This window comes from Pygocentrus nattereri, chromosome 23, assembly GCF_015220715.1.
Source record: "Pygocentrus nattereri isolate fPygNat1 chromosome 23, fPygNat1.pri, whole genome shotgun sequence".
Taxonomy (NCBI): Eukaryota; Metazoa; Chordata; class Actinopteri; order Characiformes; family Serrasalmidae; genus Pygocentrus; species Pygocentrus nattereri.
Genome location: NC_051233.1, coordinates 8,202,343 through 8,228,844, shown reverse-complemented (window position 1 = coordinate 8,228,844; position 26,502 = coordinate 8,202,343). Strand labels below are relative to the sequence as shown.

The 26,502-nt window shown below is 38.4% G+C and overlaps 1 protein-coding gene across 1 annotated transcript in view; it reads left to right on the top strand.

Moving 5' to 3' along the window:
• Positions 1-26,502, top strand: part of arhgap31 (Rho GTPase activating protein 31) — a 50,750-nt gene that overhangs the window by 7,600 nt on the left and 16,648 nt on the right. Inside the window, exons 2-5 of the mRNA XM_017702913.2 lie at positions 18,727-18,829; positions 22,577-22,721; positions 25,178-25,260; positions 25,737-25,844. Coding sequence (XP_017558402.1) covers positions 18,727-18,829; positions 22,577-22,721; positions 25,178-25,260; positions 25,737-25,844 — 439 coding nt within the window. The remainder of the gene's footprint in view (positions 1-18,726; positions 18,830-22,576; positions 22,722-25,177; positions 25,261-25,736; positions 25,845-26,502) is intronic.

The following is a 26,502-nucleotide window of genomic DNA, read 5'->3' as shown; positions in this document are numbered from 1 at the left end:
GCTTCTCCCTCAGGGTCGCGGGGGGGTACTGGAGCCTATCCCAGTGGTCATCGGGTGGAAGGCAGGAACGTTATACTACATTAAAAAATATATATATTTTATTTAGAAAATTCTTTTGTCATAGAGATTTTGGTCACTGGTTACTCTTATCAGGACTCTTATGTTACATTTTAACGTAGTATTTTCAACTCTAATAAACTGCTTCTTTGGGTCGAGGCTCATCACAGAGGAAGCATCTCAAGGCATGAGAAGGTCCACACTTGCTCATTATATTTAATTAACTTATTAATAATTTAGTGTATCAGGCAGCACATAACTTTTATGTGTCACCGGTGTTATGTGCTGTAATGGCTGGGTAATTAAAATTTTGTCCAAATAACGCCAAATATTATTTTTCTTATTTTCTGATTTTTAAATAGTTGCACATTGCAAATGTTAATGGTAGTAAGCTCCATCAGAATGTTACTTGAGTACATGAGGAAACCCACCTCTGGTGAATTCCTTTTGCCTAACAGGGAAATATGGAAACCGTTAAAACTTTATCACAGTCATATATTCAAGACAAAAGGCAACAGAAATCTAGCCACATGTTTGACATGCTTTGACTCTCTATTAGCAAATTTACTGATAATCATATGTTTGTGTGTTAAATTTGGTGGATTATTTCCAGTCTTGTAACTCTTTGCAGAGCTGTGTTTTTTGCTCATGTATCTTATAGATGTGAGTCAGATATGTGAGAGAATTAGCATTCCTTTTGCCTAACAGCATATCTGGATCTTGTTAAAACATTATCGCAGTCACATATTCAGGTCAAAAGAGGAAAAGCTCCCAGTTCTCCAAGGCTCCTCTACGGAGATGTGAACAAGCAAGGCTGCACAGCATGAACAAAACACTACTGTTGGGATTATGTCGCTAAATATTGAGATTGTGACAAACTCATTGGTTAATCCGTACTGTGACAAGGTTGAAGACAGGCCTGCATTATTCTGACCGAAATACTTTTGTTGAATCAAAACACCCACGTAAATTCATCCGGAACTGTGAATGGTCAGAGGGCTCATTTGCATTTTAGACATTGTGCTATCAGTATTGCTATTAGCATTGCAAAGGAGAATATCATGATAAGAGTGAACAATGTTCTGTGTAGCACTGCAGGAAAGCAGCACAGTTTTCTGGTTCTGAAATTCTGAAGCAATCCTCTGCTCGAGAGGGCACGGAAAAACAGCCAGGTCATTCTCTCTCTCTCTCTCTCTCTCGCTCTCTCTCTCGCTCTCTCTGTCAGTTCAATGAAAGAGCCTGTTCTGCTGTGTGTAAACTGCGGTTTGGGTTCAGTCAGCTTCCAGTCACAGGACAGCCATTCATTCTGTCCTCCAGCAGGAGAACTTACAGCCTCTCAACTCTAAACCAAATCTCTGTCTAATAGAAATTCAGCAGCATTTTTTAGGCCTATATATGTGTGTGTGTGTATATATATATATATATATATATATATATATATATATATATATATATATATATACTGAATACTATTCAGTAACTACTATGAATTATTTAGCAACCACTATGAATTATTCGGTAACTACTCTGATTTATTCGGTATCTGCTATGAAATAGTCAGTAACTGCAATTATTTATTCAGTAACTACCACAAAATATTCTTCTGTAACTACAATGTATTATTCAGTATTTACAGAATTATTCAGTACTTACTATGAATCAGTAACTATTCTAAATTAATCAGTATTGTAACGCGGAGCGAGGTAGTGGACGCATGTGCAGTGGTAAGCAACTTTTATTGAGGGCAAATCCAAAGTCAGGGTCAAGACGATCCAGGGTCATAGAGCCAATACAGACAGATCGATTTCCAGACATGATGACAAACAATAACTGGTTCAAACGGATCAAACAAACAAACAAAGCAAACACATTAAACAACAGACCAATACACCCAACAACGATTCAAACAGGGCAAGGACAAAGACCGATACCAAGACCAGCAAACACAACGTGCAATCACAGGGCGAAAAATACAACAGGGATAACGAGGGACAGGTGGAAAACAGGTGGAGACAATCAGGGGAGGACTTACTATTCAAAACAATTATACAGTACACAGAATTATTCTGCTACTAATATGAATGTAACTTTCTGCTCTTCTCTGGGTGTGTTATTGGGAAATGGTGTTGTATGATGTTGAATGACAGTGTGCTTTTGTGGTTTGGTGAGAGAATCAAAGTTCCTCAGTGTGAAAAAACATGATGATGATTAATGATGAAGACCGATACAAAAGAAACAAAACTAAGAACGAAACGGCTGCAGCCTTTTAAAGATCGTCCACTAAAGTGTTCATATGTAGACTATTTTTGTGAGAATGAGAGATTAATGTTGTTAGAACTAATTTTCTCATTTGAAATGTTGTAAATCTCTGTTCCAGTGTTGAAATGTATCTCACCACACAATTTGTATTATTTTAATTATATCATGTTTGTATTTCTAAGCATTGCTGGGTACCGTCAGACTAAATTACAGCTGTAAGATTAAAAGGAAAAAGAATGATTATTCAACTACATACAGGTAAAAATAGACCAACTGAGCTTACAAGTACATTTGCAGTTTATAACACAAGTTATTTCAATAAATATCATTGTCTGGTCGTGTTTATGGTTTGAAAGGGTGCCATTTCGGTATTTTGAGAGGAGGTTCTGACGGAAGCTGTTTCTGAGACAGTCATCCTACAGACATCTTCTCTGTCTGCCTCACAATGGGTGAGTCAGGATTCCTCCTTATCATAATGATCTGATTATTATCACACAGTCTGGCCTCAGTTATTTTCAGTCTGCAGTCTGCTTTCAGATCAACACGGCTCAATATGTGAGAAACCCTTACCCTAAACATCACCTTCTAAACTCACTGGCCATTTTTTCAAAAACATCTACCATATAAGTCCACTATACAGGTGTACGGTTACAGACTGTGGCCATACCTTATTAACACATGGGAATGAGATCCTAATGCAAGGCCATGACTTAGTAAGGCCATGACTTTGAAATCTTTTGCTGCCCTCTCCATCCCATTCAGCAGTGAAAAAGGACCACCACAGGACCACCACTGATATTATTTGGGCGGTGGACCATTCTAAGTACAGCAGGAGAGGTTTCCAATTTAGTGACGAGGCACTATACTACAGTACATTATGCATAATGCAATAGTTTGTGTACTCTATATCAAAATATTAGTGTGTAACTAAAGGAAGAGTCTAAAGCCCAAGTTGAGGTCACCATAAGTTTGTCCTTCTTCCCAGCATTCGCCATCAAATATAAAATTTTTCTTCTCAATTAACTGTTGCAAATATTTGTCAGTAGCATTGCCCAGTAGTTGTTTCAGAGGTTTTATCTGACAAAACTTTGGTCAAAAGTATAAAAAAGGGATCGTTAATGGTAGAATGTCCACTCTTTACCTTTATTACAGCTTCCGTTCCATTTCAGGAGACTCACTTTCACTTTCTCAAGGTAATCTGAAGACACACCTCCACAGTTCAGTCTTAGAAGTTGGTCAGTGATGTTGAGGTCTGGACTCTGGGGCGGTCAGTCCATTGTTCAGCTTTTTTGTTTGATGTGTCCATCTCCTTTTCTCAGTGAGGTTCTTCTTGAAAGCTACGCATCCTTTCAGATCAATAGCGCTGAGTCGTCTTCTCACAGTGGAAGGCTGGACAGGAACACCTGTGGATGTTTTCAGATCTGAAGCAGATTGATTTCCTCCTCTTTCTCACAGATGAAAGCTTTCAGTTTATCTGATGGGGGCAGTTTGGTGTCTACCAGGTCTTCCAGGTGATTGTTAGGAGCCCAGTTTTCTCTGTGGCTTTTAATTACTTCTTGAACTTCAATTTGGAAACTTACTTTTCACTTATTTTCTGTTGACTTTCTCTCTCTTTATGTGAGTGGATCATCTCAGTAATATTTCCTGAAAAATGAATAACTTATTTTAAGTAAGTAATAAAGCTGGTCCAAAAGTTCTTGGAATAAAATCGTGTTATATTAACATATATTAAAATATCTGGATGTGTTTTGCTTCAGGTGAAAATTTACCATTTTGGAGATACAAACTTTGTTCCAGTAGCAATTAGAGTTACAATGATAAAATATGAAAACAGCAATTATCAAAATACAAAGAGCCACAAATATGGAGAATCCTTTAGCATCAGGCTGAATAGCCTACTATGATTTGTCATCTAAACTGCAGCCATGTCATTGCTAGAGCTCTTCTGTCTGCTTTGATGTAAAGATTATGGTTCTTGCAGCTGTCATTTTCAGTAGAGCATCCCCACCAGTAATTTATTCATCAAAACGTGAGCTATTTTTCCTGCCAGTGAAGGAGAAGCCCGTTCTGTTTGAAGGTGTGAGCAGGGTTTGCGGTGAGAATAATGCAGGGAAGCATCTCTTGAATTCAGAGCTAATTGGATGCTGTCCCTGAGACGCCTGTATAGCCAGCCTAATTTAAAATGATAAAACAGAAGATGGTGAAAGGCATGAAGACAGTCTCTTCACTGATGTAATATGGAAAGCGAATTCCACAGTTCAGCCCGATCCTCGGAGCACAGAGCCCCGTCCTGCAGACACACTGGAGAAGAGATGGCTAGAAGACTTTTACTGGTTTTGTGGTTTCCTTTACTGGATTTATACAGTTATAAAGGAAACACTTAAGACTCTTGACAGACGGGAAGAAACCAGACTCGACCATTAGCTCTTCTCCATCCGTAATAAGTTTCTTGTTATATCTCATTTCTGCTTCTTCCAGATCAGAGCTTCTTTTTCTTCATCTGGACTGTTTTTCATCCTCATCATGTAAACTCTTTCTTACTCATCTTCTTCTGTGAGACCAGTGGTCACCAACCCCAGTCATTTGTTGTTCTCTTTTGTCTAGACTGTCTTTTCTTCTCCTACTTCTTTAAGACCACTTCTTCTTCTTCCTCCTCTTCTTTTCTTCTTCTTCTTCTCTTCTCCTTTTCCTTCTCCTTCCTCTTCTTCTTCTTATTCTCTTCTCCTTCTTCCTCTTCTTTTCTTCTTATTCTCATTCTTCTTCTTTGTCTTCTTCTCCTTCTTCATCTATACCATTTCTTCTTCTTCTTCTCCTTCTCCCTCTTCTTTTCTTCTTCTTCTCCTTCTCCTTCTTTTTTGTCTTCTTCTCATTCTTCTTCTTTGTCTTCTTATTCTTCATCTATACCATTTCTTCTTCTCTTCTCCTTCTCCTTTCTCTTCTTCTTCTTCTTCTATACCATTTCTTTTTCTTCTGTTTCTTTTCTTCTTCTAACTCTTATCTTTTTCTCCTTCATCTTCATTTCTTTTTTTGTCCCTCTTATGGACCATTTGTTTTTCTTCTTCTTCTTCAAATAGACCATTTGTTAATTTTCATTTTGTCAGTTTTTCTTCTTCTAAATGATAATGATATTATTATTAGTAGTTAGTAGTAGTAGTATTTCTTACGATGGCTTGATTAGCTTTATTTGAATTCTAGAATTGATGGTCAACCGGAACAAAACAAGCTTCATTACAGAAGAAATTTCACAGGTTGACTGAAAACTTCCATTTTAAATGCAGCACCACACCATCTTTAACCTGATGAAAAACTAATGAAATGTGAACAAAATGGTCAAACGTAGTTTGGCTTTCCATGATATTTGTGGGGTCTCTGCTTTCTCCAAATGTACTCGATCAGCCCAGATGTGTTTGGTGTTTGAAGTTTGCTTCTGTAGTTTTGAACTGGACCTGCAAGGCTAATATAGAGATCAAGCAATGGAAGCCTATACAGGATAACTCCAAACACTCTCTTCAAACCTGATTCTGTGGTTATTGTATGACACACTGTTATCTATAAACATGGATTATTCAGTCTTCATTACCTGTTGGCTACATTAGCTTGTAGTTCTAAACATGTCGTGTCTGATTGACTACATTTGGGGTTTGGGGGAAGCTGTGTACATATCATTCGAAATAGTGTAATAAACTGGTTTACTCATCTAAACAGCACGTCTGCTGGGGATGGGTTTATGTCCCAGGCCCAAAGCCCACACTCATCAAACCTTTCAAAGTTAGAGAGCTTATCTAAGACCTGTTCCCGTTTGGTCAGGACTGTTGGCATAATAATCAGATAATAAGCACCGTTTACAGCAGAATGCTACAGAAAGGCCAAAAGAAATATGAAATCTGTGGGACTTTAGCTGAGAGGCGTCACAGCCATAGGTATGTTTAGAAAGTGATCAAGAGCCTGGTGGCAAACGTCCAGAACTCCTTTTCTATGAGAGGAAGTGTCGCAAGTAATAGCAGCACCAAGGCCTCAGGGTGTGGCGACCTTCCTCTGAAACAAACAAACCATTTTTAACTTCCTGCTCAGGCCCACCTTCTCCAAAGCATGCGGGATAAAGAGACTCAAAGCGCCTTAAATACCTTCATTAAGGCAGGATGGAAGGTTTGTAATGAAATCTAAGATCATTTAAAGTTGTGTATCAACTACCAGCCTTTTATATAGTTTAGATAATATTTATATATGACATTGTGTGCCATATGTATTACATATGCATAAGTATCTCTTTGTATGTGAATCAAAACGGCAACTAAGTACAAATTTTTAGATATGAAATCTACTTGCAAAAGGAGGGAGAAAGTCTAAGGAAAATGAACGAGTTCAAAAAATTATTAAAAGCTTCAGAAAAAATGGGACTCCTAACAACCACCTGGGAGACGAGGTAGACCACCAACACTGCCCCCACCAGGGTTATTTTATATTGTTTTATAATTTTAATAAAAATTTATATAGCTTTAGGATCTTGTTCCCATGCCTTAATACATCACGGCCATGCATTATTTTATTTATATGAGATGTCACCAGTGTGGCTCTATAGAAAAGTAATAGTTTAAGTTTTAAACCACTGGTGACATCCTGGATAAATAAAAATAATGTGTGGCCACGTCTTAGTAAGGCATGGGGACAAGATCCTAATACATGGCCATAATTTAGTGAGGCATGATGCCTTACTAAGTCATGGCCTTGCATTAGGATCTCATTCCCATGTGTTAATAAGGTATGGCCACATATTTTATTTTAACACATTTAATTTTTATTTATATGGGGTGTCACCAGCAGGGCTCTGTAAGTTTTAGTTTTAGTGTTTAGTTTTATGATGAACATTGTGATGGGAGGTGTTTGATTAGGGTAGATGTGGTGCCAAATACTCCCTGGTATTTGGGGGTTTTATGTTGGCTACTTCAATGTTGACTGGCTGCTCACTCACTCAGTAAGTCACTCACTCACCATTCTTGGTGCTAGCTTTACTGGCAACAAGATGTTTGGTGTAACAGTTGGTCTTCTGGAAATGCCCTGTACTAGTGTGGTTCTGCGCTCTTCCTCACATTAACTGGGATCTTACTCATCTCCTCTTCAGCCTTCAGTGTGAGAAATGAGGAACAGTCACTCTTTATGCTGAACTCTTGGGAAACTGGGAGAGTTTTCAGATCTACAGATCTGCTGCATCACATTGTAAAAGTTTTTCAAAAGAATCCAGGCAGAGTTACAGTTGCTGGACTATGAAGGGCCAACTGGGTGAGCCAGTATTTGAGCCTAACAGACAACATGATTTCATAACAGGGAAACCCCCCAGAATTTTGATTTTGAAACATTTGGGGGGTCCTAGAGGTGAATTAGGGTGTTGCAGAAACCCCCAGGACCCCCAGTATTTCACACCTTAAGGTTAAAATAAACACAAACAGTAGAAGTTTGCATGATTAAGCATTTGTGAAAGCATTTTTCAGATTGATGGAGAATGTGATAAAGATGAAGAAAAGGGTTCTATATAGCACCCAAAAGGGTTTTTATGTCATTATGATGTCAAGCTTATAGCAATAGATGAACTCTTTTAGGTGCTATATAGAACCCTTTTCATATTCTCCATCAATCTGAAGAACACTTCCATTATGCAGAGTGTTCATGGTTCTGTATAGAAACATTTTCTTTACTAAAAACCTTGAAGAACCATCTTTTTTAAGAGTAGAGGACTAATAAAATGTGTTCTAGATGGTTCTATATAGAACCTTTTTGAAAAGGGTTCTAGACAGCATCCAAAAGGTTTCTTCTATTATTACAATGTCTTGGGTTTTCAAAAAGATTCTATATAGATAATCTACAGCACATTCTCCATCAGTCTGAAGAACACTTTCATGATGCAAAATGTTAATGGTTCTTATAAAATTTTCTTTACTAAAGAACCCTTGAAGGACCACTTTTCTGGTTCTGGTTCTGGTTCTAGTTCTAGTCACCATCACTAAATAATTACCCTGGTCACCATCAGATTAAGAGCAGAGGAGAAAATCAAGCTCCACTTTTGCTTCAGATCTGATAAACTTCAACTGTTCATCCTCCTACTGAGAAACAGATAGCCAACTGTGAGCCTAATCCTAAACCTAACCTTAATCTTATTGTCAGTACATGGGGCAGTCATGGGCTGGAGGTAGAGAGCCAGCATTATGACCAGAAGGTTGCCAGTTTGATCCCCTGAACTGCCAATACGTGACTGAAGTGCCCTTGAACTGCTCCCCAGGTACTGTGGATAGGGCTACCCACCGTGTTGACTGCCCCCTGGTGTGAGTGTGTTCACAAAGTGTATATGTCGTGTTTCACAATACGGATGGGTCAAATGCCAAGGTGAAATTTCCCCATTATGGGACTAATAATGGTCACTTAAGTTCAGCAGAAGGAGAAAATGAGTGTTTGAGTATGTATTGTTTATGTATAGTTGCCTTTTCTCGTCATTTGTGTTTTGAGTGCATGAGGGTTTAGAACAGTGTAAATATTTCCAAGCTTTTAGAGATGCCAGAAGCTTGTTTTAGGAATGAATTTCTGCATATTTGTGCTTGTTGGCTCTGTTCTTGCAGCTTGTCTATGAATGTAAGTATGTGCTGGGGCTTTGTTTCCTCTACCACTCCATTTAAATAGCGTCATGAAGCTTTACTGAGTAAGTGGATGAGCGTCGCTGATTGTAATTACTGCATATTAAAGAGGCCCAGATGTGAATAACAGGAATATTGAGGCTTTTGCATTGCATCTGTCTTTGTTTTGTGTGTAATGTTTATCGCATTAATGGAGATCACACTCATCGTATCTTTGACTACGGTTTCCTGTGTTTAGAACACAATTATAACAGCATATTTTAATCCTGCATGTGACCCGTGTAGACTGCTGCTGTTGAGGGTTTAATGATTTTGTGTTTCAGTACTGAAAGCATCTGTAACAGTGTATGTCAGTGTAAAACTGCATGGGTGATATGGTCTCCTCTGTCTTCTCACCTTTAAAATAACCATCTTCAATGGAAACCATGGTTAATGAAAACTAAAGTGTAAAGTGGGTGGGACAAGGCTTTGCATATGCTATGGTTATACCCACTTTTTCTGAAATTCTGTTGTGTGGGGTTCAAGCAAACCCTGAAACGTTCTATTGCAGAACCTTACTTTATCTAACCTAAACCAACCTGTGTATAGTAAAATTACATCTCAGTAGAGATGGGACAGAGTGAGCCTAGTAATTAGGCTTTCATTACTAGTGTTGCTGTCCAGACCACAAGAGATGAGTCTGAGTCCAGACTGAGACCTGGACACATAAAATCTGTGTCAAGACCAAGACTTTGTAACAGTCAAGTCAAAGTCACAAATGAAACCAGAACACATCAAGTTAGAGTCAAGACCAAGACCAGGACACTTTGATTCTGAGTAAAGACCCGAGCCAAGGACACTTTAAGTCTGAGTCAAAACATAGATTTGCAGCAGTCTGAGTCATAACTAAGACCAGGACACATCAATTACGAGTCAAGATTGAGACCAGGACACTTTGAGTTTGTGTCAAGACGAAGACTTTGTAGCAGTTGAGTCCAAGTCACATATGAGACCAGAATGCATCAAGTTTGAGTCAAGACCAACACCTGGACACATCAAGTCTGAGTCAATACCGAGCCTAGCACACAGTGAGTCTGAGTCAAGACCAAGACCAGAACAAATCAAGTCCAATTTAAGACTGAGACCTGGTCAAGTCTGGGTCAAGAGCGAGACCTGGACACATAGAGTCAGTGTCAAGGCCAAGACCTGGTGAAGTCTGAGTCAAGAGTGAGACCTGGAAACTTTTAGTCTGAATCAAGACTAAGACTAGGACAAATCATGTTTGAGTCCAGACCAAGACTTGATCAAGATTGAGTCACAACTGAGACCTGGACACATCAAGTAAGAGTCAAGACTGAGACCTGGTGAAGTCTGAATCAAGACTGAGACCAGGAAAATTTGTGTCTGAGTTAAGGCAGAGACTTTTAGCAGTCGAGTCCAAGTTAAGACTGAGACCTGGAAAAATCGAGACCAGACTAAGATTTTTTCTAAGAAAGTAGGAATGAGCTTGAAAGTCATTTGTAGTTCATTGTATATTTATTATTGCTCATTATATATATATATATATATTCATGTTCTTTGTACATTTGTAAAAATGTAAACTTAATGTAGTCTAAAAATATTGTTTATTATTTTTATTTTACAGTCTTAGGCCAACTTTGCATTGTAACTTTTGGAAGTAAATTACAGCCACGTTCCTCTCTAAACCTTATTCAGAATCACTTAGTCAACTGAATATAAGCCAAACAACATACATCCATTTTTATTATTAGATAATAATAACATTCCAGCATAAAGGGGCTTGTGAACAGCTCTAGTAAAATCAACCACATTTTAACACATGAAATATTAAAAATCAAATCATATCATGCCTTCATAATTGAAAATATGTCGATTCTTTGTTGATATTTACTGTTTTACCCACTAATTCCATTTACATCCAGGTAAATATTTTCAGATCATTAAGTGAACTGTGATTGGTGTTTGTGTCCAGATCTGTTTTAGAAACATCTTCAGCAGGACGGTTTAGCATAAGCCGTAAAAGCATGTAGAAAGAAAAAACAAACACCCACAAGAGCCAAATGAGATCTTTCAGTGCCGGAATGTGTTTCTAACTAAATCCCACCCTGAATGGAGGTAGATTAGGGCTCCAGCCCAACCCAGCTGAAAGGATCTAAACTCATAATAAAACATACAATGAGACCACACGCACAGTGCAGAACATGTCTGAATGTAAAAGTAAGTAACTGGGTTAAGGAAAGATATTGAGCTCATTGAACTTGTTATACTAACAGAAGAATAATTTGTCCTTTACATTTGTTAACTTATTATTGGAAGCTCAATGAACTCAATATAAGCAAGTTACTTTTTTTAAGATGAAAAACTGTAGAATTTTTCACAGTGAGGGACTGTTGGCGAAAAATTAGATTCACACAGTTTTCCACATTAACCCAGCAGTAGCTGACAGGCTAAGACATATTTGGTGTCGAAATTCTGCTTCTTTACTTTAGCGCCAGAGCTAAAAGCCTGATAAAACATAGAAGTCAATACTTATCCGAATCATTTCTGTAAAATGCATCACCAAAACGTCTCTCAACTTACTCAAACTGCATCCAGGTCTTCATTAAGGTGGTGCAAACTTGTAGATGTCAGCAATCATCAACCTTATTATTTGTAAAAATGATAAGGTTTTATGGGGGCAAAACCCATATCTACAAAATGGTAACTTGGCATGAGAAGCAAAAAACATACTTAACTTTTAATGTAAATCAGTGTTTCCAGAATTTTTCATGTCATTTTGGTTCCTTTTTAATGAAATTTACACACAGTGTACACACCAGCTGAAATTTTCATATGATGTCAAAAACTGAAAAATGGAAATTTGTTCTAAAAGCTGTGACATACAGCTCCACACTAATTTCAGTTAAAGTTACACTTTATGATGTGCTGGTATTTTACACCACTGTAACTTTGAACATTGAGCATGTTTTTGGTACACCGCTCATGTGTTGCATGGCAACCGTTCAGAATACACTTTATTTACTAATGTTAATTTATCACTGCACTGGAGTTAGCTGCTGATTTAAAAGGTGTGAACTCTTCTCTAGAGTTAATTACAGGTGTGCTCACAACCTTAGCTGATTTCTAGCTCAATATCAAAGTCAGCGAAGTGAACGATTTATTATTATTATTAAATCAATTAAATAAACAGCAAGTTGTTAAATCAATGCATAAAAACAATTATATAATGTAATGCATTTTTATAAATATTTAAAGGCATATTTATGATGCCTTATGAATGCATTGTAATGTGTTATAAATGTATTCCTTGATTCTTAAAGGCTTGGTATTCATAGAAAGTGTTACCAGTAAATAAAACCACAAAAGAGTTATAAATGGAGCCCACAGGGAAAAAATGAAATACAATTTAAAAAGTAGCATACAGGCCCTTTAAAAGCAACACTTCTCCTCCTCATCTCTCCTCTCCGCTCCTGTCTCTGCCTCCTCCAGCTGCTTGTGTGTACACATCCTGTTCAGCACTGCCATTTTGCTGGAGCTCTGAATGTTCCTCACACACTCACACACATACACAGAGGACGGCAGGGCACAATGTACACATTTCAGTTTTTACTAAATCATTTTAAAAGTACTTCAACAAGATTATTGATATTTTTATGAAAGCAACATACACGTGCCTGCTACAAATGAAAGTGCAAACTTTGTTTCCAGCTTCTGCTGTTTATGGACAGTTCAGCCGAGAACAGAGTGAGTGCCAGTATTACAACTTAGCCCAGGGGTCGGCAACCCAAATGTTAAGAAAAGCCGTTTTTTCCTCTCAGCAAAACTCAAACCACATTGGCAGCCACAATATTCTATGTCTGTTTTACCATCTTGGTGGCAAGTGTGTCTCATTATGTGCTAATGTGTTAGTATAGGCCAATAAATATAATATAAACAAAAACACAGATTTACTTTGCTTTAAGCTTTAGATCAACTTCAGCTGCTTTTCTTGCATCTCTTGCAGGAAACTTTACCAAACGTTGAACAATTTCTTGTAAAATGTCTCTTAATGTTAGATTTTTTTTTAATGAGGCTGAAATCAGCTTCTCACTCACCAGCTTCATAAAATTCTAGGGTTTAATTCAAACGAAGCTAGACCAAGAGAAGCTGCTTCGTGACTTTTTAGTGTTTGACAGTTTCTCAATGCAGATTAAACGTATCAGGAAACCAGCTGGATTATTATAAACGCAAATGAGTTTGTTCATCTCCAAATTGTCAGTGTTCCTCTTAAATCTTTCTCTTTGCATATTTTTTAGCTACTAGCTAGGTGGGATTGTTATCTGCGCTGCTATGGTGACCAGCAGTCTCTGAGACAACCTTCAGCATTAAAGGGTGAATTAGCAGTTCTACATTAACATAAATTAAGTGTAGTACAATAAGCAAATTAATTGAATATAGAGCTTTCCAGCGTAAATGCAAGTACAGTGGGGTTCAACCGTTCCAGACTCAGGGACAAACTTTCCTTGTTATTTAATTTTTTTTTGTTATTAAATAGCTGGATACAGTATATGAATATTGTAAGTTGGGTCACTAGGTTAGCTTTCACTAACTGGGTTAGCTTTTACTTACTGGGTTAGCTTTAACTCACTAGCTCAGCTTTTACTCACTGGGTTAGCTTTCACTAACTGGGTTAGCTTTTACTCACTGGGTTAGCTTTTACTCACTAGGTTAGCTTTCACTAACTGGGTTAGCTTTTACTCACTGGGTTAGCTTTTACTCACTGGGTTAGCTTTCACTCACTGGGTTAGCTTTAACTCACTGGGTTAGCTTTCACTCACTAGCTCAGCTTTTACTCACTGGGTTAGCTTTCACTAACTGGGTTAGCTTTTACTCACTGGTTTAGCTTTTACTCACTGGGTTAGCTTTAACTCACTAGGTTAGCTTTCACTCACTAGGTTAGCTTTTACTCACTGTGTTAGCTTTCACTCACTGGGTTAGCTTTAACTCACTGGGTTAGCGTTCACTCACTAGCTTAGCTTTTAGTCACTGGTTTAGCTTTCACTCACTGGGTTAGCTTTTACTCACTCACTGGGTTAGCTTTAACTCACTGGGTTAGCTTTCACTCACTGGGTTAGCTTTAACTCATTGGGTTAGCTTTCACTCACTGGGTTAGCTTTCACTCACTGGTTAGCTTTCACTCACTGGGTTAGCTTTTACTCACTGGGTTAGCTTTAACTCACTGGGTTAGCTTTTACTCACTGGGTTAGCTTTTACTCACTGGGTTAGCTTTTACTCACTGGGTTAGCTTTCACTCACTGGGTTAGCTTTCACTCACTGGGTTAGCTTTTACTCACTGGGTTAGCTTTAACTCACTGGGTTAGCTTTTACTCACTGGGTTAGCTTTAACTCACTGGGTTAGCTTTCACTCACTGGGTTAGCTTTTACTCACTGGGTTAGCTTTTACTCACTGGGTTAGCTTTTGCTGAAGAAAGCAAGACTGTTCAGTCTGAAACATAAAGCTTTGATCAACAAAATTTAAAGAACTGTAGTAATTTAAAATTTAAAATACCTTTAGGAACATTAAACTAAATTATAAAAAACAGTGGTTATTACCAGTAGTTTAATTACTGTACTTTACTAAAGGGAACTGTGCACATATCACAGATTAGTGTAAGAGAGTTTGCTAAAAGAATATTTACACGAAGATGGAATTATTGTAAATTATGGTAAAAGTTTTATGTTACTTTTATGAATGTAACTTAGAAGCTGTAGAGTTTCTTACTGTAATACTGCAGCTCTTACAGTGTTTATACAAGCTTTGCTCAAGAATCACATCGAAAGGGGAGGTGATATAAACGTAGACATTCACTAATTTTTCACAGCTCCTACTTTGTGCACCGTGTGCCCTTAAGAGCAACATTAACCTAATTAGAAGGCATAGATTTAGCTTCCCTGAGGTTTTAAGTAAAGATGGCACATATAATCCAGGGTGGCACACTGTTTGAGTGTTTTTCAAATTCAGGGTCAATCCTGCAGTCACGTGTGTGTGGGTGTTCAGCTGTGTGTTAGGCTAGGTGTATGTGTACTCATAGGGCTATATTACTTGTGTAATGCAAAGTGAAACACTGTCTATACCTATATACTTATATTATTAAAATAAATTAAACAATTAATTTTACATTTGGTCACTGCCAAAACTATGACAACACTACCAAAAATGTACCAAGCGTTTCAGTAGTGACTGTTTCAGTGATGGCAACTTTTCGAGCAGGACTCAAAAGGCAGTACATGACAGCTTTGAACAGCTGTACACATAAACATAGTCGTACCAACACAACACACCACCACCACGTCAGTGTCACTGCAGTGCTGAGAATGACCCACCATCCAAGTAATATCTGCTCTGTGGGGGTCCTGTGGGGATCCTGACCATTGAAGAACAGGGTATCAAAGTATCAGAGAAACAGATGGACTGCAGTCTGTAATTGTAGAACTACAATGTGCTCCTGTATGGTCAGTGGAGCTGATAAAATGGACAAGTGTCATCAAGCTATACTAAATTCATAAGCATGGTATGGCAGTTTCTAGTGATTCTGCTTTTTTTATCAGCTTTTATTCAATGTTTTAATTATTTGTGGTATTTTTATTCATACATTTTTATTGCTTTTATACCTTTTATAAAAAACACTGCACTGTAAAGCCACTTCAGCCACAGTTTTTATATATGGCAGATTCTATAAAAACACTCTTATTATTATTATTCATTGAATAGTATCTGTTTTGATGCCTTTGCATGTATTGTTTAGAAATGTCCTTGAGCTTAATGTGATTTTGAATAGCTCTTGCCTGAGCCCGACCTCCAGAATTAAAAATGTGGCATGTGACTGTAGTAACAGGTGTTTTTGATGTTGAAGCTGACGTTTCTGAATGAGCCTATAGTTCTGCTTGAGTGGCATTAGAGGCTGTAAGTCTTGTTCGGTGGGATTTCATTAAAATATTAGGCCATACACAACATTCTTATCTGAGATCAGCAAATTCAGCTGCTTTTTACAGTTTTGCTGGATGTTTAATATTACATTTATGGTTGATGTCATAGTAGGTTACACTGTATTCCCTTTAAAATCGCATAATATTCCAAATTACTCTGTGGGTTGTTTGCCTGGCTCCACATCACGATAACCATCAGTAAACACTGTGGCGTTCTTTTATTTGTTTTTAGCCATGCTCTATGTACAGTTCATTGACTGCTTAGATAACATTGGTGTTACAGCAATGATGCCTTTGCTTACATTCACTCACAATGATTGTTAAATGGTGTTTTTCTCATAGGATTGAATGGGGGAAAAAGTCAGTGCAATCAGCTTAAATCATGATGATGCAAGTCAATTAGCAACACGTTATTAGCTATGTGTGGTGCCATAGCACATGAGGCAGCATAGCAGACACCTAGCAATACCTTAGCAATCACCTGGGATACAATAGCAACCACTTTGAAACATTTTAACAAGCATCTTAAACACCATAGTAACAACCTGGTAACACTATTAATCATCTGGGAAGCTGAACAGTCAGTCTAAGTTCTCTTTAGAAAATGTCTTTGCTAGTAAAATCTAACCCTCTGGGTGAACAATAACCTTGCAAGGGAAAGCTGACCCAGTGAATAAAAGCTAACCCAGTGAGTAAAAGCTGACCCAGTGAGTAAAAGCTAACCCAGTGAGTAAAAGCTGACCCAGTGAGTTTAAGCTAACCTAGTGAGTAAAAGCTGACCCACTGAGTAAAAACTGACCCATTGAGTGAAAGCTAACCTAGTGAGTTAAAGCTAACCTAGTGAGTAAAAGCTGAACCAGTGAGTGAAAGCTAACCTAGTGAGTTAAAGCTAACCTAGTGAGTGAAAGCTAACCTAGTGAGTAAAAGCTAACCTAGTGAGTAAAAGCTAACCTAGTGAGTAAAAGCTGACCCAGTGAGTGAAAGCTAACCTAGTGAGTAAAAGCTGACCCAGTGAGTGAAAGCTAACCTAGTGAGCAAAAGCTGACCCAGTGAGTGAAAGCTGACCCAGTGAGTAAAAGCTGACCCAGTGAGTGAAAGCTGACCCAGTGAGTAAAAGCTGACCCAGTGAGTGAAAGCTAACCTAGTGAGTAAAAGCTGACCCAGTGAGTGAAAGCTAACTCAGTGAGTAAAAGCTGACAGAGTGAGTGAAAGCTAACCTAGTGAGTAAAAGCTGACCTACTGAGTGAAAGCTAACCCAGTGAGTAAAAGCTGACCCAGTGAGTGAAAGCCAACCTAATGAGCAAAAGCTAACCCAGTGAGTGAAAGCTAACCTAGTGAATAAAAGCTGACCCAGTGAGTAAAAGCTAACCTAGTGAGTGAAAGCTAACCTAGAGAGTAAAGCTACCCCAGTGAGTTAAAGCTAAACTAGTGAGTAAAAGCTGAACCAGTGAGTTAAATCTAACCCAGTGAGTGAAAGCTAACCCGGTGAGTGAAAGCTAACCTAGTGAGTGAAAGCTAACCTAGTGAGTAAAAGCTGACCCAGTGAGTAAAAGCTAACCCAGTGAGTTAAAGCTAACCTAGTGAGTAAAAGCTGACCCAGTGAGTGAAAGCTAACCCAGTGAGTAAAAGCTGACCCAGTGAGTAAAAGCTGACCCAGTGAGTTAAAACTAACCCAGTGAGTGAAAGTTAACCCAGTGAGTTAAAGCTAACCTAGTGAGTAAAAGCTAACTCAGTGAGTACAAGCTAATTCAGTGAGTAAAAGATAACCTAGTGAGTGAAAACTAACCCAGTGAGTGAAAGTTGGCCCAGTGAGTTAAAGCTAACCCAGTGAGTGAAAGCTTACCCAGTGAGCAAAAGCTAACCCAGTGAATAAAAGCTGACCCAGTGAGTAAAAGCTAATTCAGTGAGTAAAAGCTAACCTAGTGAGTGAAAGCTAACTCAGTGAGTAAAAGCTAACCCAGTGAATAAAAGCTGACCCAGTGAGGTAAAGCTAACCTAGTGAGTAAAGGCTGACCCAGTGAGTTAAAGCTAACTCAGTGAGTAAAAGCTAATTCAGTGAGTAAAAGCTAACCTAGTGAGTGAAAGCTAACCCAGTAAATAAAAGCTGGCCCAGTGAGTTAAAGCTAACCCAGTGAGTGAAAGCTAACCCAGTGAGTAAAAGCTAACCCAGTGAGTGAAAGCTAACCTAGTGAGTGAAAGCTAACCCAGTGAGTGAAAGCTAACCCAGTGAGTTAAAGCTAACCCAGTGAGTAAAAGCTAACCTAGTGAGTGAAAGCTAACCCAGTGAGTGAAAGCTAACCCAGTGAGTAAAAGCTAACTCAGTGAGTAAAAGCTAACCTAGTGAGTGAAAGCTAACCCAGTGAGTGAAAGCTAACCCAGTGAGTCAAAGCTAACCTAGTGAGTGAAAGCTAACCCAGTGAGTGAAAGCTAACCTAGTGAGTAAAAGCTAACCTAGTGAGCAAAAGCTAACCTAGTGACTCAAAGCTAACCTAGTGAATGAAAGCTAACCCAGTGAGTAAAAGCTAACCTAGTGAGTGAAAGCTAACCCAGTGAGTGAAAGCTAACCCAGTGAGTAAAAGCTAACCTAGTGAGTGAAAGCTAACCTAGTAAGTATAAGCTAATCTAGTGAGTGAAAGCTAACCTAGTGAGTAAAAGCTTACCTAGTGAGTGAAAGCTAACTCAGTAAGTGAAAATTAAACAAGTTAAAGCTAACCTAATGAGCGAAAGCTAACCTAGCGAGTGAACATTAACTTTGCAAGTGAAGCTAACATAGTGAGTAAAAGCTAACCTAGCAAGTCATTAACCAGCTTTTCTTTTAACACAGTTCCTCATGTCCTGAAGACCTGTGCGGAATTTATAGAGGAGCATGGTATTGTGGACGGAATCTACAGACTCTCAGGAATCACCTCAAATATTCAACGTCTCAGGTAAGCAGTCACTAAAGTCAAACAGCTTTCCAGACTCAATCAGGACTAAATTTATACCCACTAGGTTTATATGTGACCACTTTTGCAAATGTATCTCAAGTTCAGTGCTTTTTTCCACAATATAACCTGGTATACTATTCAGTACTCCTACGTTCCATACTTTTAACTGTTTAGTTGTTGTCGTGACCATATTAGACTTCAAAAAATCGTGCCTTGGCAAAAGAAATTACCTGAAATCTAATCTGTGTACATTTGTATCTCGAACATTTGAGCTCTTTACATGCTTTGTTGACTTTTGAGCAAAGAATGTTGGAGATGGAGCTGCCGGGTAGAAGGAGAAGAGGTAGACCTCAGAGAAGGTTTATGGATGTAGTGAAGGTGGACATGGAGATGGTTGATGTGAAAGTAGAGGAGGCAATGGATAGGGCAAGATGGAGGCAGATGATCCTAAAGGGACCCCTAAAGGGAGCAGCCGAAAGAAGAAGAAGAAGACATGCTTTGTTGACTTTCAAAGTGAAAATAAGTTTACACATCCTCTACAGAAAATATCACATTTATCTTCAATTTGTACTGCACAGTTTCTATTTTTTCCTGAAGTTATCATATTGAAGCATTATATATATATATATATATATATATATATATATATATATATATATATATATATATATATACTGCTCAAAAAAATAAAGGGAACACTTAAAGAACACAATATAACTCCAAGTAAATCAAACTTCTGTGAAGTCAAACTGTCCACTTAGGAAGCAGCACTGATTGACAATCAATTTCGCATGCTGTTGTGCAAATGGAATAGACAACAGGTGGAAATTATTGGCAATTAGCAAGACACACTCAATAAAGGAGTGGTTCTGCAGGTGGGGACCACAGACCACTTCTCAGTACCTATGCTTTCTGGCTGATGTTTTGGTCACTTTTGAATGGTGGTGGTTCTTTCACACTTGTGGTAGCATGAGACGTACTCTACAACCCACACAAGTGGCTCAGGTAGTGCAGCTCATCCAGGATGGCACATCAATGCGAGCTGTGGCAAGAAGGTTTGCTGTGTCTGTCAGCGTAGTGTCCAGAGGCTGCTACCAGGAGACAGGCCAGTACACCAGGAATTGTGGAGGAGGCCGTAGGAGGGCAACAACCCAGCAGCAGGACCGCTACCTCCGCCTTTGTGCAAGGAGGAACAGGAGGAGCACTGCCAGAGCCCTGCAAAATGACCTCCAGCAGGCCACAAATGTGCATGTGTCTGCACAAACGGTTAGAAACCTACTCCATGAGGATGGTATGAGGGCCCAATGTCCACAGATGGGGGTTGCGCTCACAGCCCAACACCGTGCAGGACGCTTGGCATTTGCCAGAGAACACCACGATTGGCAAATTCACCACTGGCGCCCTGTGCTCTTCACAGATGAAAGCAGGTTCACACTGAGCACATGTGACAGATGTGACAGAATCTGGAGACGCCATGGAGAGTGATCTGCTGCCTGCAACATCCTTCAGCATGACCAGTTTGGCAGTGGGTCAGTAATGGTGTGGGGTGGCATTTCTTTGGAGGACCCCACAGCCCTCCATGTGCTCGCCAGAGGTAGCCTGACTGCCATTAGGTAGCGAGGTGAGATCCTTTGTGAGACCATATGCTGGTGCGGTTGGCCCTGGGATCCTCCTAATGCAAGAGAATGCTAGACCTCATGTCGCTGGAGTGTGTCAGCAGTTCCTGCAAGATGAAGGCACTGAAGCTATGGACTGGCCCGCCTGTTCCCCAGACCTGAATCCGATTGAGGACATCTGGGACATCATGTCTCGCTCTATCCACCAACGCCACATTGCACCACACAGACTGTCCAGGAGTTGGCGGATGCTTTAGTCCAGATCTGGGAGGAGATCCCTCAGGAGACCATCTGCCACCTCATCAGGAGCATGCCCAGGTGTTGTAGGGAGGTCATACAGACACGTGGAGGCCACACACAATACTGAGCCTCATTTTGACTTGTTTTAAGGACATTACATCAAAGTTGGATCAGCCTGTAGTGTGTTTTTCCACTTTAATTTTGTGTGTGATTCCAAATCCAGGCCTCCATTGGTTAATAAATTTGATTTCCATTGATGATTTTTGTGTGATTTTGTTGTCAGCACATTCAACTTTGTACAGAGCAAAGTATTCAATGAGAATATTTCATTCATTCAGATCTAGGATGTGTTATTTGAGTGTCCCCTTTATTTTTTGAGCAGTGTATATATATATATATATATATATATATATATATATATATGGGTCATTCCACTAGAATGGTTCAAATTGGACTTTGACATTTTCAAATTTTTTGCTTAAATGTATCATTGATATGTATACCTCACAGTCAAACATGTAACGAGGTTGAGTGTGACGGGGTTGTGATTTTTGCACAAAATGGCCGCTGCTCTACATACTGTATACCAGAGAGAGAGCACATGGCATGCATATAGTTTTGAAATAAAAAAAACTTTTTTTATAATATTTTTTTTTATTATATCTTTTTTTCATGTGACGGTGTTGAGTCACTGAGTTTGGCGACCACAATATCACAAGATAAATGACCAAAATTAAATAAAAGAAGGAAGCCACTTGCCTGTCTTTGCTGTCCTGTTGTCCAAAAGACTTGAGTGATGTCACTTCTTGATGTATATGGATCATATGGATCATACCATTGTTTTTGTGGGGGAGATTCATTTGTGTTACGGGGTTGAGGGGTTACTTAGGTACAGAACTAAATAATGTGATTTTAATAAATAATTATCAATTAATGTTGAAAAATAATATCACAAACAATTAAACACAGACAGTTGTTTAGGTTGACATCAAAATATATGGACTTTTTTATAGTTGTATTTGGTATATTCTAAGTATACTTTCGTTGAAGGCCATGAGGGACATGACAAAATAGGTGGTGTCAGCAAAAATAAATAAATAAATAAAGTTCTCATAAAAAGATCAAATAAAAAAAATACACTGTATTAAAGGAGATATTTCAATGTATGTGTAAAGCTGTTAAAATATAGATTTTTGTGACCCAGTAGACAAAATACACCTAAAGAGGAGATGAGGACTCAAAATGTGCCATTTCCATGGAATGACCCATATATATATATATATATATATATATATATATATATATATATATATATATATATATATATATATATATATATATATATATATATATATACAGGGTAAGTCAAAAGTCACAGGTGACCATTTTATTTTATTTTTTACGCTGTCACAAGCCTCCAGGATGCGGTGCTGAAGGTGGTGTTTTTTGTGGATTTTCTCAGCATACACAGTTTATTTGAGATGACCCCAGAGATAAAAGTAGATAATAAAATAAAAAATACAATAAAATAAAACATGTCCTGTGACTTTTGACTCTCCCTGTATATATATATATATATATATATATATATATATATATAATGTGTGTGTGTGTATATATAATGTGCCATAACCTTTGCACAGGCTACATTTCATGTTTCATTTAAACTAATCTGAAGTGGTAAATTCAGTAAATAAATGGTAACTGTGCATTAAAATGTGCAGAAGTGTGTTCTCTGTAGAGGATGCGCTAACTTACTTACTTTCACTTCGAAAAACCAACAAAAACGTGGAATTTGACCGGGGCGGCCGAATGTTTGCATTCAACTGTATGTGATGTGATCATAATTGAGGGCATAAATTGGTAGCATGGCTTGTTTATGTGTTTGCAGACAGGAGTTCAGCTCCGAGCTGTGTCCTGACCTCACTAAGGAAGTGTATCTTCAGGATATCCACTGCGTCGGCTCCTTATGTAAGCTGTACTTCAGGGAACTGCCCAACCCACTGCTGACCTACGAACTCTACAAGAAATTCACAGTGAGTGAGCCGTGGGTGGGAGTTGGTTAATAAGAAACATTCAAGCAAACATACAAATGCCGGTTTTCAAAAAAGTTAACTGTTTAAATCATGTTGGAGGTTGTATTTTGCTGTTTATGGCACATAATCATTAATCTTCTCTGCTAACAGCTGAAACCTGCTTAGACTATTCACAGTCAGTGGCATATCTAGAACTTAGAGGGTCTTTTTTGCCTTTATCCCAGCACTTTGGCTCCTGTAGACAGAAAGTTTGGGCACCACTGTTAAAGTAATATGTTAGGGCTAAGCTAACAGCAATTCACATGAATATTTTGGGGGGTCCTAGATTAATCACAGATGTTTGAAGCTTCTAAAAAACGTTCTACATGTTTTATCTGAAACTTGGAGCAGATATTAACATGTATTTGAGCTTGTATCAGTTTTACAGTGACTCAGCCAAGAGCTGAAATCTGATTCAGCTCATATTCGTGGTCAGTGTTGTATCTAGAACTTCAACAGGGCCTAAAGTGAAGCCTTTTTCCACAACATTGGTCCTGTTTTAAATTAAATCATAATTGCTTGATTCTGTCACTTCTTAGTTAAGCTGGTAGTTATTCTAACGTGTAAAGCCTTCAGTCCAGCTTCTGAAGTCCTAACCAGTGGGAGAGCTCGTTCAACTGTATCTGCCTAGATACCACAGAGAAAGCAATCCTGATAGGACAATTATCTGTTGGACATTTCAAGATTTTAAGATTTCGTTTCCAACCAGAACTTAACATTCGAATAAGTGTATTACAACCACATTTACAGATGTTAAATACAAAAAGCATGATTATATGATTGTACAATGCATGAAATTTCTACATTGTATAAATTTTATGTATTACAGACATATATATCATTTTTTAGCTCCCACAATTCATTAAGCCGGGGAACTGAGGACCAGAGTCCTGCACAGTTTGATGAGTTCCCTGCTCTAGCAGACTAAACTAAACAGGAAAATCACCAAACTATGCAGGAATCAAGCCCTCCAGGACTGACGTCCCCTCCCCTGGCCTAGAAGGTCCTGAAGGGTCCCCTCTGTCCATGGCAGAATGTGTAGGTGACTAATTTATGGAGGCTGCCTTAGCACATTTCTTGTTCTCTGCTGTAAGGTGTAGCAAGAGGAAGAGAAAATTTCGACAAGTGCTTGGAATAAACTAACTTTTCAAAATGTAAGGGATGCTTTTCCAATGAAAGGTAAACATTAAAGTCATCAGAAACACTTACACTCGAGAAAAAGAACTCTTACAAAATCTACTCAATTATGTGTTTCTATTTTGTGACTATAGGTGTCAGACTGTGCTGGTAATATGAGTATTATTACAGTTGTATGCAAATACTTGGGCACCGCAGGTTAACTTCCATATTTTGTTGATATTCTAAGTGAAAATAAGTGATCACACATTTTTACGTTTTTTATTAAGGTTGGACATTTAACCCCTTAAAATCAGGTTTACTGCATTCTAAGGCTTATTTTTCAGTAACTACAGGGACTTCAATGCAAGTCAATTGAATTCAATTGAGCTTACATTATAAAGGTGTGTAATGAAACTTTGGGTCTGCCGACAGGCCCTGGCCAATTCAGGGGTTCAATAATTAACAAACTTCCTGGGGTTACACCAACATTTTGGTGAGGGTTAACTTTAGGAGTAGGCATGGGATTGTGTTGAGGTTAAGGTTATGGTTAGATTTAGGGTTAAATTTAACAGAATCATGCTGAGGTTTAGGATTAGTTGGATTTAATATATATTTAGTTGAATGTTTCTTAAAGGCAGAATGAGCATCTACAGTAGATCCTGAAAATAAAGACGTTTTTCCAGTTAAATTCATTTAATTTTTTTTCAGTTAAATTCAGGAAATAAATAGAAATTGTGCACTGTAGTTTAAAGAAAATGCCACATTTAAGTGTGTTCTCTTTAGAGGTGTGTTCACTTATTTACACGTACAAAATCAACAAAACATGGAATTTGACCAGGAGTGCACAAACACACCGCTGGAATAAGTGTATCGCATGAATTCCTTTACATAAAACTCTAGGAGGGGTTCCTGGATCGTGGTCTTGGACTAATGTCATTGATAATTCACCACTATCTTTTTAGTCCAAGCTTAAGCCTAATCTAGGTATGGCATTAAATACTGTGGGTCAACATGACACTATATGTCGTTATTGTGATAAAATATGTCACAGTGCGCTTTTGATATTATGTATAGTATCAGTAATTAGAGAACACTGACCAATTGCTTGTTATAAAGAGAGCAAAATTAGTTCAGTTTAAGTGGATCCAACTGATCAAACGTCTGAAAAAATTATTATTGTGACGTACCATATCCCTTGAAAAATTCTTGGAAGTATTGCAGTGTTACATTTTATTCATATCACCCACCTCTAGAAACAACCCCATAGGTTGTGTCTCTATTCCTCTTTCTCCATGCAGGACGCTGTGTCGGTCAAAGGTGAACATGAACAGCTCCAAAACATTCACAGTGTCATTAAAGAGCTTCCTGACTCCCACTTTAGGTAAGCCAGTGCTTCTCTCTGTTGAGCTTCCCTCAAACAGGTCAGAGCTGTTGTTTTCTGGATTATTTGGTTATTCGGTGAGCTTTTACAGTGTGTCCTAGGAATGGTCCACGTCTTATCACAGAAGTCACCACTGAATCATTATTCATTACACATTTGTATGCTGGTGGTGACAGAAACCAGGGGTCACCATGTCTACAACAAAAATGTAGCTATTTTATTTACTATCCCAAACCACCAGTGATCCTGTATGTATCTTCTGATTTTTTTATGGAATGTTGATGATGATGATAAATCTGAAAAAAAAGTATGTTTCTCTAAAAAGGAGCAGTACACACCAAACCACTCTGACTCTGTTTACATCTTAACCAGTTTATATACCCAGACATTTACAAAAAGTAATGGATTTTTTAGAAAAATTGAAGGACACTGTTGTTGATGCAGTACCTTTATTTGCTTTGTCTGTTTATTCTTAGAACTCTGGAGTACCTGGCAAAGCACCTGGCTCACCTGGCCACCCTCAGCCACCACACCAACATGCACACCCGCAACTTGGCCTTGGTGTGGGCACCAAACCTGCTCAGGTGAGCAACACATCTACCTGAGATATATATATATATATATATATATATATATATATATAGTAAAAGCGTTATATATTATTAGATACAGTAGAAAGAAACAAGAATTTGTTATTTAAAAAAGCAGATGATATCATGAGAGATAGTTTAAAGAACACTGGTTTGGTTCTAGATTTCTCCTAGACATTCCCAAACACTGTATGTATTTATTAAATTCCATCAGCAGCAACTGATTTAATTTATCCCTTGTGTGGTGTTGATGTTGATCCCTTGTGTGGTACTGTTACTCAGAGGTCTGGCGGACCCACCAGATTACCACATTATTGTTTGTTTTTAATAAAAAAAACAATAATGTATAGCCATAAGAATTTATGTAAAAATAGCAGATGTTTAAAATATCACAAGTGGCCAGCGTTGGGTTCTCCTTTAGCAGCTGTAGCCAGTCAGCAGCCTGTCTATGTTTCCACCCTCACACACACACACACACACACACACACACACACACACACACACATACACACACACACACAAAGACACACACACACTAGCAGCAGGCCACGTTAGAGTGAAGGACACAGCATGTCCACACTTTTATTCCCCACTGGTCCACCCCAACACCACATGTGTAATATAAATGTGAGAGGGGTGAACAGTGTGAAAG